Source organism: Bufo gargarizans, chromosome 3 (assembly GCF_014858855.1).
Source record: "Bufo gargarizans isolate SCDJY-AF-19 chromosome 3, ASM1485885v1, whole genome shotgun sequence".
NCBI classification, from domain to species: Eukaryota; Metazoa; Chordata; class Amphibia; order Anura; family Bufonidae; genus Bufo; species Bufo gargarizans.
In genome coordinates, this window is record NC_058082.1 from 20,383,162 (window position 1) to 20,398,113 (window position 14,952).

General features: G+C 45.9%; 1 protein-coding gene across 1 annotated transcript in view; it reads left to right on the top strand.

The window, feature by feature from the left end:
- The first annotated feature begins 841 nt into the window (after nt 1–841).
- The window catches only part of ANGPTL5 (angiopoietin like 5), a 68,671-nt gene continuing 54,560 nt past the window's right edge, over nt 842–14,952 (top strand). The window contains exon 1 of the mRNA XM_044287676.1: nt 842–933. Within this exon, the coding sequence (XP_044143611.1) occupies nt 901–933 (33 nt within the window). The 5' untranslated portion in view covers nt 842–900. The remainder of the gene's footprint in view (nt 934–14,952) is intronic.

A 14,952-nucleotide genomic window follows, 5' to 3' on the forward strand; every position in this document is an offset into this window, starting at 1 on the left:
ATACTTACTGCGAGTTCTGGTCCTTTACTTCACATATTATCCTGTACTGTGACATCACTGTGTTATTATCCTGTACTGTGACATCACTGTGTTTATTATCTATGTACTGTGACACCTCTGTGTTTATTATCCCTGTACTGTGACATCACTGTGTTATTATCCCTGCACTGTGACATCACTGTGTTTATTATCCCTGTACTGTGACATCACTGTGTTTATTATCCCTGTACTGTGACATCACTGTGTTTATTATCTCTGTACTGTGACATCACAGTTTTTATTATCCATTACCTCTATTCTTCGTGACAGGACCTGTGAAAGCTGTAATGGAGCCAGTGTGACTGTTCATCAGCTCTTCCAGACTTTTATATAACAATATGGGAATAAATTCTGCATGAGTCAGTATCTAGGCATATCTGCTAGTCTGTAGTTTTAAAAGCTAGGTCACAATGGCAGCTGCAGTGGATGTTACCCAGCTTTCCCAGAAACAAATATAACTATGAAACAGAGCTATAATCAAGGACATGATTACTTTTTTTTAATTATTTTTATAATTTTAGGGTGAAATTCAAAACTATACTTACTGCTGTAATGTAATTATTTGTGCTAATTGATAACAAGTGAATTTCAGATTTCCAATTAGCTTTGAGCTCCGCTCGGGGGACTTTTTTCTTCTTCTTCTTCTTCTTGTCATGATTAGATCCAGGTGGTAGAGCTGGCGTTGCTCATACAGCTCTCCCTGCAGCAGCCTTCATGTTCAGCATCTGCAGTCTGCTGTGTTTTCAGAAGGAAATCTTCAGGCTCCTAGAGTGTTTGCATTTCTTCTAATAAAAGATGATGCGCCTCTGTGCTGCCGCGCTGATCTTCTGCCACATTGTGTTCCATAGAGGAGATAGCACCATGACCAAGGAATATTCCATCCCCTCCGCAAAGGTAAGACCACCTAATGTCCAGTGCGCCTATGGCAAATATGACTAACAAGTATGGACCTCTGCCTAGACATGTGCAGAAAAACTTATATATGATAAGATAAAGCTATGCAAATTATCAATTTACACATTGATACATAGAAGTCAGTAAATGCAAGCTCCTATAGACTTGCTATAATGCACAAGGGCTGATGAGGCTTAATCGGGGAGGGCAAAGGGGGCAAATGGTTCAGGTCCTCCACAATCTGTAGGTCCTCCATCACACTCACAGTAAGAGTTTACTACTAGCTTCTGATACTTGGTTTGGAACCCCAGAGCTCTTTTATCTGTGCAGTCTATTGCACTCTTATTTATGTAGTGTTTGGCGGTATTACTAGTGCACTGTATTGCATTAGTAAGGTTTGTTCGTATATGTCTAGAGCTGCCCTGAATGGGAACATCAAATTACAGAAGCTGGATGTCTTGCATCCAGCGCCCCCCTTTGTGCCCCAGAGGATCAAATATGGACCGTTTAGTAAACTATTGTTGTGTAATAACTTTTTTTTCTTTTTTTGCTTTTTGCTTTATTTTCTTCCAAAAACATTGATCACCCCCTTCCCCACCAAAAAATTGTTTTGTCTAGTGGACCACCCAGGAGACAATCCTGCCCTGGTGATACTATTATGTGTCAATTACGATTCTGCCCCTAGGATTCCATAGGGGAGAATGCAGAGGATGCCACAACCTCTCCAGCTCCTGTGAAACTACAACTTCCAGCATGCCCTTCCCCGGCCTGCCTGTAACCCCAAGTATAATATAGTATTCTGAGAAATGATATTATAGGCGTATATAAAGCTATAAAAGTGGTGTGCAAATTGTGGTGCACAGCAAATTAGAGATTTTTTGTTGTTGTAATATTTTAGTGTCTTTTGTGAATTTGCTCCTACGAGAAAGCATATTGTAGTAAGTTTGTGTAAGTTGCGTAGATTTTTCATGCTTTTTACACAATGTATGCATGTATTAAATGGGCTGTCTGGTTATGAATACTCATTTTCAAATATAACCCCAATTCTAAAAAATAAAAGTTGCTTTTTTACAGTGCTGTGTAAAAATAACCTGAAGGCAATGATTTGCAAATCTTATAGATCTATATTTTATTCACAATAGATCATAGGACACATATCAGATGTTGAGATATTTTACCATTGGATGAAAAAATTTAACTCTTTTACAACTTGATGGCAGAAACACCTCTCCAAAAATTTGGGTTGTAGAAGTTGGGTCCCTTCTTTGGACCCCCCCCCCCCCCCATTAGGGTACTTTCACTTTAGCGGCAGGGGAGTCTGGCAGGCTGTTCCGGTGGGTGAACAGCCTGTCGGATCCATCCTGCCACTAGTTCACGTGTGCCCCTGGACTGCCACTCCGTCCCCATTGACTATAATAGGGGCGGAGTTCCGGCGGCAGCATGGCAGTGCACGGCGAGAGGCAGCCGGACTAAAAGTACAACATGCGGTACTTTTAGTCTGGCTGCCTCTCGCCGTGCACTGCCGTGCCTCCGCCGGAACTCCACCCCCGCCCTAAATATAGTCAATGGGGATGGAGCGGCAGTCCGGGGGCACACGTGAACTAGCGGCAGGACGGATCCGACAGGCTGTTCACCCGCCACCGGAACAGCCTGCCGGACTCCCCTGCTGCTAGTGTTACCTAGCCTTAGCCAGAGCATAGAGCAGCTACAAAAAGGTATCACTGATTTCAGTAGGAATGGTGTAATACTTCATTTCACCTGTGGCGGTGCTACAGTAAAATTGAACACAGATCACCACCAATCTCTGGTGGTTCCCACAGCAGAACACATTGGGATCAGGTTATTGTCAGGGTACACTTCCAATTGAAAGGATTTTCTTTAAAAAAAATAAAAAAAAGGGAAGAAGTCATAAAATGACGGCTTCAAGAATTCTTTACACAATTACAGTTTTATACCGGTGCCCTAATACCATGGAAACTCAGGGCGTATGAAGTACACAAACAGCGGCAGGACGGCATCCTCCCTGGTCCGGGAACTGGATGGTAAATCAATTAACTCAGAAGCTGGAACATTTTGATGCTAGAAGCTACAAGTTGGAAGTAGGACTTGTCTACTATGAATCCTGCCTCTGTCTGCTACATCGATGGATAGAGAAAATCAGAAAAAATGACAGTGTAGTTTTCTGTAAAGTCCATGGAAAATATTGCATCACATTGTGGCCACAATTTTTACTGTACTTAAAGGGGTTATCCTATGACTAATGTAAAAAATGAAAATCAGACATAATATTACATGACAATCTCTTTCTAACAAAGCTAGAACCAGCCCTGTACCTCACATGGATCCGGAGATCTCCACATTCATTGTTTTGCTAGATTTATATCAAACTGACAGCTCAAGGGGCGTGTCTTTTCTGCTGCAGCTCAGGGGGGGAGTGTCCATTCTGCTGCAGCTCTCTCCCTATCACAGCTCTTGGAGGCGTGTCCATGCTCTCCCTATCACAATTCAGGAGGTAGTTGAAGTATGAAACTGAGCACGGGCGACCTTTGCAGTAAGCAGGACAAAGAAATAAGAAAAATAAAAAACAGCAGGTGGCGCTATACAGATACATTTTATTGAATATCTCAGTGGTTATGATAAGGTTTAAATTACATGCAATTACTAAAGTTTTCAGATCCATGTGCTGGTTTGAATATTTTTCATGGGATAAGTGTAAGTTTAGTGGCCTTCTGTCCTGATTAAGATGTTTAAAGAGGAGCTGTCACCTCTCTTGATTTATCTGGTTTAGTAACTACCTGCATTGCCCTTGTAATAACAATTCTGGAGCATCTATTCTTATGACTTCATGTTGTGCCGTTCCTCTATTATTCCTACTTGACGTTATGAATGAATCACTACAATCTGTAATGAAAGTCCATCTCAGTGTCACGCTTTAGGGATTGTCCCTGCACAGTTTGACACTGGCAGCACTGATTGGATAGTGATAGACTGTGCATGGACACAATCCCCTACTGGTAATACCCATCTGGTACTTCATTGCAAACTGCCAGCAATTTATATACACTCACCTAAAGAATTATTAGGAACACCATACTAATACGGTGTTGGACCCCCTTTTGCCTTCAGAACTGACTTAATTCTACGTGGCATTGATTCAACAAGGTGCTGATAGCATTCTTTAGAAATGTTGGCCCATATTGATAGGATAGCATCTTGCAGTTGATGGAGATTTGAGGGATGCACATCCAGGGCACGAAGCTCCCGTTCCACCACATCCCAAAGATGCTCTATTGGGTTGAGATCTGGTCACTGTGGGGGCCATTTTAGTACAGTGAACTCATTGTCATGTTCAAGAAACCAATTTGAAATGATTCGCGCTTTGTGACATGGTGCATTATCCTGCTGGAAGTAGCCATCAGAGGATGGGTACATGGTGGTCATGAAGGGATGGACATGGTCAGAAATAATGCTCAGCTATCCCGTGGCATTTAAACGATGGCCAATTGGCACTAAGGGGCCTAAAGTGTGCCCAGAAAACATCCCCCACACCATTACACCACCACCACCAGCCTGCACAGTGGTAACAAGGCATGATGGATACATGTTCTCATTATGTTTACGCCAAATTCGGACTCTACCATTTGAATGTCTCAACAGAAATCGAGACTCATCAGACCAGGCAACATTTTTCCAGTCTTCAACAGTCCAATTTTGGTGAGCTCGTGCAAATTGTAGCCTCTTTTTCCTATTTGTAGTGGAGATGAGTGGTACCCGGTGGGGTCTTCTGCTGTTGTAGCCCATCCGCCTCAAGGTTGTGCGTGTTGTGGCTTCACAAATGCTTTTCTGCATACCTCGGTTGTAACGAGTAGAGTTGAGCGAACACCTGGATGTTCGGGTTCGAGAAGTTCGGCCGAACTTCCCGGAAATGTTCGGGTTCGGGATCCGAACCCGACCCGAACTTCGTCCCGAACCCGAACCCCATTGAAGTCAATGGGGACCCGAACTTTTCGGCACTAAAAAGGCTGTAAAACAGCCCAGGAAAGAGCTAGAGGGCTGCAAAAGGCAGCAACATGTAGGTAAATCCCCTGCAAACAAATGTGGATAGGGAAATGAATTAAAATAAAATAAAGAAAAATTAACCAATATCAATTGGAGAGAGGTCCCATAGCAGAGAATCTGGCTTCACGTCACCCACCACTGTAACAGTCCATTGTCAGATATTAAGTCCCAGGCACCCAGGCAGAGGAGAGAGGTCCCGTAACAGAGAATCTGGCTTCATGTCAGCAGAGAATCAGTCTGCATGTCATAGCAGAGAATCAGGCTTCACGTCAGCCACCACTGTAACAGTCCATTGTCATATATTTAGGCCCAGGCACCCAGGCAGAGGAGAGAGGTCCCGTAACAGAGAATCTGGCTTCATGTCAGCAGAGAATCAGTCTGCATGTCATAGCAGAGAATCAGGCTTCACGTCAGCCACCACTGTAACAGTCCATTGTCATATATTTAGGCCCAGGCACCCAGGCAGAGGAGAGAGGTCCCGTAACAGAGAATCTGGCTTCATGTCAGCAGAGAATCAGTCTGCATGTCATAGCAGAGAATCAGGCTTCACGTCAGCCACCACTGTAACAGTCCATTGTCATATATTTAGGCCCAGGCAGAGGAGAGAGGTCCCGTAACAGAGAATTTGGCTTCATGTCAGCAGAGAATCAGTCTGCATGTCATAGCAGAGAATCAGGCTTCACGTCAGCCACCACTGTAACAGTCCATTGTCATATATTTAGGCCCAGGCAGAGGAGAGAGGTCCCGTAACAGAGAATCTGGCTTCATGTCAGCAGAGAATCAGTCTGCATGTCATAGCAGAGAATCAGGCTTCACGTCACCCAACATTGGAACAGTCCATTGGCATATATTTAGGCCCCGGCACCCAGACAGAGGAGAGGTTCATTCAACTTTGGGTTGCCTCGCAATATAATGGTAAAATGAAAATAAAAATAGGATTGAATGAGGAAGTGCCCTGGAGTACAATAATATATGGTTAAGGGGAGGTAGTTAATGTCTAATCTGCACAAGGGATGGACAGGTCCTGTGGGATCCATGCCTGGTTCATTTTTATGAACGTCAGCTTGTCCACATTGGCTGTAGACAGGCGGCTGCGTTTGTCTGTAATGACACCCCCTGCCGTGCTGAATACACGTTCAGACAAAACGCTGGCCGCCGGGCAGGCTAGCACCTCCAAGGCATAAAAGGCTAGCTCTGGCCACGTGGACAATTTAGAGACCCAGAAGTTGAATGGGGCCGAACCATCAGTCAGTACGTGGAGGGGTGTGCACACGTACTGTTCCACCATGTTAGTGAAATGTTGCCTCCTGCTAACACGTTGCGTATCAGGTGGTGGTGCAGTTAGCTGTGGCGTGTTGACAAAACTTTTCCACATCTCTGCCATGCTAACCCTGCCCTCAGAGGAGCTGGCCGTGACACAGCTGCCTTGGCGACCTCTTGCTCCTCCTCTGCCTTGGCCTTCCACTTGTTCCCCTGTGACATTTGGGAATGCTCTCAGTAGCGCGTCTACCAACGTGCGCTTGTACTCGCGCATCTTCCTATCACGCTCCAGTGCAGGAAGTAAGGTGGGCACATTGTCTTTGTACCGTGGATCCAGCAGGGTGGCAACCCAGTAGTCCGCACACGTTAAAATGTGGGCAACTCTGCTGTCGTTGCAGCATGTAGTCGCTCATGTGTGCCAGGCTGCCCAGGGGTAAGGACAAGCCACCCCGCTGTGACCATGCTTCATCCTCATCCTCCTCCACCTCCTCCTCATCCTCGTCCTCCAGTAGTGGGCCCTGGCTGGCCACATTTGTACCTGGCCTCTGCTGTCCCTCTGAGTCACTTCGAAGAGACTGGCCTGAAAGTGCTAAAAATGACCCCTCTTCCTCCTCCTCCTCCTCCTCCTCCTGGGCCACCTCCTCTTCCATCATCGCCCTAAGTGTTTTCTCAAGGAGACATAGAAGTGGTATTGTAACGCTGATAACGGCTTCATCGCCACTGGCCATGTTGGTGGAGTACTCGAAACAGCGCAACAGGGCACACAGGTCTCGCATGGAGGCCCAGTCATTGGTGGTGAAGTGGTGCTGTTCCGCAGTGCGACTGACCCGTGCGTGCTGCAGCTGAAACTCCACTATGGCCTGCTGCTGCTCGCACAGTCTGTCCAGCATGTGCAAGGTGGAGTTCCACCTGGTGGGCACGTCGCATATGAGGCGGTGAACGGGAAGGCCGAAGTTACGCTGTAGCGCAGACAGGCGAGCAGCGGCAGGATGTGAACGCCGGAAGCGCGAACAGACGGCCCGCATTTTATGCAGCAGCTCTGACATGTCGGGGTAGTTGTGAATGAATTTCTGCACCACCAAATTCAGCACATGCGCCAAGCAAGGGATGTGCGTCAAACCGGCTAGTCCCAGAGCTGCAACGAGATTTCGCCCATTATCGCACACCACCAGGCCGGGCTTGAGGCTCATCGGCAGCAACCACTCGTCGGTCTGTTGTTCTATACCCCGCCACAACTCCTGTGCGGTGTGGGGCCTGTCCCCCAAACATATGAGTTTCAGAATGGCCTGCTGACGTTTACCCCGGGCTGTGCTGAAGTTGGTGGTGAAGGTGTGTGGCTGACTGGATGAGCAGGTGGAAGAAGAGGAGGAGGAAGCCGAGTAGGAGGAGGTGGCAACAGGAGGCAAAGAATGTTGCCCTGTGATCCTTGGCGGCGGAAGGACGTGCGCAAAACAGCTCTCCGCATGGGGCCCAGCTGCCACTACATTTACCCAGTGTGCAGTTAGGGAGATATAGCGTCCCTGGCCGTGCTTACTGGTCCACGTATCTGTGGTTAGGTGGACCTTGCCACAGATGGCATTGCGCAGTGCACACTTGATTTTATCGGATACTTGGTTGTGCAGGGAAGGCACGGCTCTCTTGGAGAAGTAGTGCCGCCTGGGAACAACATACTGAGGGACAGCAAGCGACATGAGCTGTTTGAAGCTGTCTCTGTCCACCAGCCTAAATGACAGCATTTCATAGGCCAGTAGTTTAGAAATGCTGGCATTCAGGGCCAGGGATCGAGGGTGGCTAGGTGGGAATTTACGCTTTCTCTCAAATGTTTGTGAGATGGAGAGCTGAACGCTGCCGTGTGACATGGTTGAGATGCTTGGTGACGGAGGTGGTGGTGTTGGTGGTACATCCCCTGTTTGCTGGGCGGCAGGTGCCAACGTTCCTCCAGAGGCGGAGGAAGAGGCCGAGGCGGCAGCAGCAGAAGAGGTAGCAGGGGGAGCCTGAGTGACTTCCTTGTTTTTAAGGTGTTTACTCCACTGCAGTTCATGCTTTGCATGCAGGTGCCTGGTCATGCAGGTTGTGCTAGGGTTCAGAACGTTAATGCCTCGCTTCAGGCTCTGATGGCACAGCGTGCAAACCACTCGGGTCTTGTCGTCAGCACATTGTTTGAAGAAGTGCCATGCCAGGGAACTCCTTGAAGCTGCCTTTGGGGTGCTCGGTCCCAGATGGCGGCGGTCAGTAGCAGGCGGAGTCTCTTGGCGGCGGGTGTTCTGCTTTTGCCCACTGCTCCCTCTTTTGCTACGCTGTTGGCTCGGTCTCACCACTACCTCTTCCTCCGAACTGTGAAAGTCAGTGGCACGACCTTCATTCCATGTGGGGTCTAGGACCTCATCGTCCCCTGCATCGTCTTCCACCCAGTCTTGATCCCTGACCTCCTGTTCAGTCTGCACACTGCAGAAAGACGCAGCAGTTGGCACCTGTGTTTCGTCATCATCAGAGACATGCTGAGATGGTATTCCCATGTCCTCATCATCAGGAAACATAAGTGGTTGTGCGTCAGTGCATTCTATGTCTTCCACCGCTGGGGAAGGGCTAGGTGGATGCCCTTGGGAAACCCTGCCAGCGGAGTCTTCAAATAGCATAAGAGACTGCTGCATAACTTGAGGCTCAGACAGTTTCCCTGGTATGCATGGGGGTGATGTGACAGACTGATGGGCTTGGTTTTCAGGCGCCATCTGTGCGCTTTCTGCAGAAGACTGGGTGGGAGATAATGTGAACGTGCTGGATCCACTGTCGGCCACCCAATTGACTAATGCCTGTACCTGCTCAGGCCTTACCATCCTTAGAACGGCATTGGGCCCCACCAAATATCGCTGTAAATTATGGCGGCTACTGGGACCTGAGGTAGTTGGTACACTAGGACGTGTGGCTGTGGCAGAACGGCCATGTCCTCTCCCAGCACCAGAGGGTCCACTAACACCACCACGACCATGTCCACGTCCTTTACTAGATGTTTTCCTCATTGTTATCGTTCACCACAACAACAAAAATATTATTTGGCCTAATGTATTGAATTCAAATTCAGGCCTTTTTTTACAGACACCTAACACTATCTGGCTATCTATTTAGGTACCGTATTACACTAATACAAGCACAGCAGTAACCACAGATTTAGCTGACTATAAATTTGAGGCCTATTATTTAGGCGCTGGGTGACAGGTATACGTTTACAGACAGAATTAGACTGGGATATGCACAGTAGCGTGTGTGTGAAGTTATTGAGAATGACCCACATGTGCACCTTGAATCTTATATACCCTTTTAGGGATAGATTTAAAGTAGGTCTGATACAGCAGAAACCACTAAATTAGGAAATTGCAAAATTGGGAATTGTATTTCAACCCAGAACAAAAACTGTGCTTTGATGGACACTAAATAACTTGCCCAGCCACAGCAATAACCACAGATTTAGCTGACTATAAATTTGAGGCCTATTATTTAGGCGCTGGGTGACAAGTATACGTTTACAGTCAGAATTAGACTGGGATATGGCCAAAAAAAAACAAACACACTATTGATGGTTAAATGCACTTGGTGTGACAGCTTGACCCTGATGTAGGATATAGCCAAAAAACAACCACACTATTGAGGGTTAAATGCACTTGGTGACAGCTTGCCCCTGATGTAGTATATGGCCAAAAAATAACCACACTATTGATGGTTAAATGCACTTGGTGTGACAGCTTCACCCTGATGTAGGATATAGCCAAAAAACAACCACACTATTGAGGGTTAAATGCACTTGGTGACAGCTTGCCCCTGATGTAGTATATGGCCAAAAAATAACCACACTATTGATGGTTAAATGCACTTGGTGTGACAGCTTCACCCTGATGTAGGATATAGCCAAAAAACAACCACACTATTGAGGGTTAAATGCACTTGGTGACAGCTTGCCCCTGATGTAGTATATGGCCAAAAAACAACCACACTATTGAGGGTTAAATGCACTTGGTGACAGCTTGACCCTGATGTAGGATATAGCCAAAAAATAACCACACTATTGAGGGTTAAATGTACTTGGTGGCAGCTTGTGCTGGCGCACCACAAGACACAAAATGGCCGCCGATCACCCCAGAAAAAAGTGAATGAAAAACGCTCTGGGCAGCCTAAAAACAGTGAGCAATTGAATAGCAGCAGTTCAATCATCCACAGCTGCAGATCGATCACTGAATGAAGTCTTTTGGAGGAGTTAATCTGCCTAATCTCGCCCTAACGTCGCAGCTGCAACCTCTCCCTACACTGATCAGAGCAGAGTGACGGGCGGCGCTATGTGACTCCAGCTTAAATAGAGGCTGGGTCACATGGTGCTCTGGCCAATCACAGCCATGCCAATAGTAGGCATGGCTGTGATAGCCTCTTGGGGCAAGTAGTATGACGCTTGTTGATTGGCTGCTTTGCAGCCTTTCAAAAAGCGCCGAACACCGAACCCGGACTTTTACGAAAATGTCCGGGTTCGGGTCCGTGTCACGGACACCCCAAAATTCGGTACGAACCCGAACTATACAGTTCGGGTTCGCTCATCCCTAGTAACGAGTGGTTATTTCAGTCAACATTGCTCTTCTATCAGCTTGAATCAGTCGGCCCATTCTCCTCTGACCTTTAGCATCCACAAGGCATTTTCGCCCACAGGACGGCCGCATACTGGATGTTTTTCCCTTTTCACACCATTCTTTGTAAACCCTAGAAATGGTTGTGTGAAAATCCCAGTAACTGAGCAGATTGTGAAATACTCAGACCGGCCCGTCTGGCACCAACAACCATGCCACGCTCAAAATTGCTTAAATCACCTTTCTTTCCCATTCTGACATTCAGTTTGGAGTTCAGGAGATTGTCTTGACCAGGACCACAACCCTACATGCATTGAAGCAACTGCCATGTGATTGGTTGACTAGATAATCGCATTAATGAGAAATAGAACAGGTGTTCCTAATAATTCTTTAGGTGAGTGTATAACTTCTAGCAGGAATAATAAAGGAATGGCTCAATATGGTATTATAAGGATAGATGCTCCAGAACAGTTATTGTATGGGGAAAGCAAGTAGTTGTTAAAACAGACATGTCAGGAGAGGGGACAGGACCTCTTTAAGACCCCCTCATTATGTAGCCAAAGGGGCATCTGAAATCCCAACAACAAAAAAGTGTGATGCATCTCTATTAGGGATGAGCAAATCAACTTCGGATGAAACATCTGAAGTCGATTCGCATAAAACTTTATTTCAATACTGTACGGAGCAAGCGCTACGTACAATATTAGAATATATTGGCTCCTATGAGCCGAAGTTATTACTTTGCGAAGTCTCACGAAACTTTGCGTAATAACTTCATAAATTGATTTCCACTGTAAAAAAAAACATTTCCCGAACTCGGGTCTGGTTCTAAGTGGTACCTTGGAACCGAACCCGAGTTTGGAACTGAACCCGCGCTTGCTCCTTACAGTATTGAAACTAAGTTTTATGCGAATCGACTTCAGATGTTTCATCCAAAGTCGATTCGCTCATCCCTAATCTCTATGATATGTGAGAACTTTACTGAAATGACTGTGACTCGTTAAAAGGCTCAGGGGGTAACAGCATCACTTTTCTGTGTAATTTACATATTACTCCCTCCTCCATTTTCCCAGGTTCAAGCTCAGAAGGTTGCAAATATCCTAATTATTCAATTATGACTTCCTGAAGTCACCACTGGGGGAGTTTACTTCATTTGGTTTTATTCTGTTAAACTCAATCAAAGCTGCATGAATACATGAATAGTGAGCTCCCCCTGGTGGCATCTACCAGTAGTCAGAATTAAAAATTTTATTCTGCTCTTCAGATTGCATATGGCTTGGCCCATCCATGGGCATAACTACTTGGGTGGCAGCTGCCATGGAGCCTGTCAACTAAACTAAGCTTTGATGGATGGCCGGAATGGAAAACGTAAAGCAGATCACTGGGTGACCAAGGAAAGTAGAAGACAGAGGGGAGATGTAAATAATCATAGGCCTTTTATTTGTAACTTAAAGCTGATGTGCCCCAAATTAAAATCTGTAACAGGACCCCCAACTTACAATGTGCCATTTATAATACCGGTGCCTTTCCGCCTCCTCAGACATCAGGCCTTGGGTATAAGCGTTACCTCTGAAACTCCTATAGACGCCGCAGGTTCTGAACAAGCAGGGCCATGATGATAGACTCTTTGGAGCTCCTTTAAATGCTTGCATGCAGTACTATGTGAGTAATGACTATTTGTCAGGGTTTCATCCTCAAACCTTCCCTGATACAGAGGATACGACTTAAGGACTTGCTAGATGAGCTTGCTTTGTGCTGTGGGATAACATGCTGGAAGTAGCCTTGTGTGACCTGCCCCGACAGCCGCTCCCTGCTCCAAGTTGTATTTTGTGTTAGGAAGATTTAGCATTTTGCTGGCAATTATATTCAGAGGTTTTTTGTTTACATTTTAAATGTCCTGCAATGTTTAAGAAGGTGTTTTCTGGCCTTAGATTCTGTTTAGTTTGCACAAACGTGTCTATATGAGTAATCTGGGGTTCTGTAGGGTTATAACCCTTTAATGACCAAGACAGTTTATAATTGTATTTTTTTTTTGACTTGTTGCATATGTTTTTTAAAATCTATGGAATAGCTGTACAAGGTCTAACTTGTCATCTAAAAAAAAATGTGTGAAAGGAAATAGGAGGGAAGGAGGGAAGGGGGAAACAGGGAATCAGGCCTGAGAACTATGGAAGGAAAATGGACACCTCCTAGTGAAAACTCCTGACCAAAATCCTGACTGACTACCAGTATGAACAGACCCAAAAGGTAGGTGAATAGGAATACCTAGACTCCTATAGGACCCTGGTACTAATGGCAGGGACGAGACTACCTGTTCCTTCAAAAGGAAGGACGAACAGGAGTCTCCTTCAGGCTTAATACAGACAATAGGGAAATGCAACACACAGAATCCAAACAAAATACAAAAGGGAAAGTAAAGACTTAACTTCAAAGGAGCAATGGAAGCACCAGGAATTCAGCCGAGATCCAACGACAATCTATCCAAAGGTCCAAACAGAAGCTATAAACCGCACAGCATTGTGGCAGAAGCAACTATAAATAGAGAAGGTTAAATTACCCTAATAGCCACTCCTGGGGAAAGAAGGTGTGACAAGCACCAGAAACAACACAGACGTCATTTGATCCAAAACATGTCAGATCAAATAACGTGTTGCCAGTCTCACCAATCTCCTGCCATCTGTCGCGGGAACGTCCCTGACAGTACCCCCCCCTTCTACGGGTGACCTCCAGACACCCAGGACTGACCTTATCCCGATGAGACCTGTGAAAAGCTTTTACCAAACGACTGGCATTCACTTCAGATGCCGGTACCCACATCCTCTCCTCTGGTCCATAACCCTTCCAGTGAACAAGATACTGAAGAGATCTACAGAGAACTCGAGAGTCAATTATCTTAGCGATCTGAAATTCCAAAATACCATCCACCATGACAGGAGTGGGTTCAACATATCTCTTCAACAAAGATTTATGAAACACATTATAAATTTTCAGGGCCCGAGGGAGTTCAAGACGAAAAGCTACAGGATTAATAATGGCAGTGATCTTATATGGACCAATAAATCTTGTACCCAACTTTCAAGAAGGTACCTTCAACTTAATGTTTCTTGTGGACAACCACACAGAATCACCCACTCTTAGGTCCGGATCTTTCATACGTTTCCTGTCAGCCACACGTTTATACTTGTTGCCCATATTCATCAAGTTATCTTGAATTTTCCACCATATAGATGACAATGATAACGAAAAACATTCCTCCTCAGGGATACCAGAGGTATCTGAATCAGAAAATGTGCCAAACTGCGGGTTAGACCCATATACCTAAAAAAAAAAAACGGTGACTTACCAGTGGATTCCTGTCTATGATTATTTATGGCAAACTCTGCCAAGGACAAAAACGAAGACTACTCCTGGTTCTCAGAGACAAAACATCTCGGTTAAGTCTCCAGACTCTGATTAGTGCGTTGTGTCTGTCCATTCGACTGAGGATGAAAAGCCGAAGAAAAGCACAGTTGTACCCCCAGTCGAGTACAGAACGCTTTCCAGAATCTAGAAACAAACTGAGTCCCACGATCCAAGACTATGTCAGAGGGAATGACATGGAGTTTCACAATGTTGTCAAGAAAACCCTTGTGCAAGTGTTTTAGCATTAGGCCCGGCAACGCTAGAAAGTGCACCATTTTACTAAAGCGATCTAGCTACCACCAGAATAACTGTCTTTCCTCAAGGATTAGGTAGATCAGTGATAAAATCCATGGATAAGTGAGTCCATGGTCTGGACGGGATGGGCAACTAAAGTAGAGATCCGGAAGGCCGAGTATGTGTCACCTTAGCGCGTGCACAGGTACTACAGGATGACACATAGTCCTCAACACACTTACGCAACCCCGGCTACCAGAATCTATGAGAGATGAGGTCAGCAGTGGTTCTGCTCCCAGGGTGTCCCGTAAGAACAGTACAGTGATGTTCCTCAAACACCTTGTGACGCAATTCCGATGGCACAAACAGTTTCCCAGAGGGACAAGAATCCGGTGCATCTCCCTGGGCCTCTAACACCTTCTAGGTCATGGTAAAGAGCGGATATCACCACCCCTTCCGA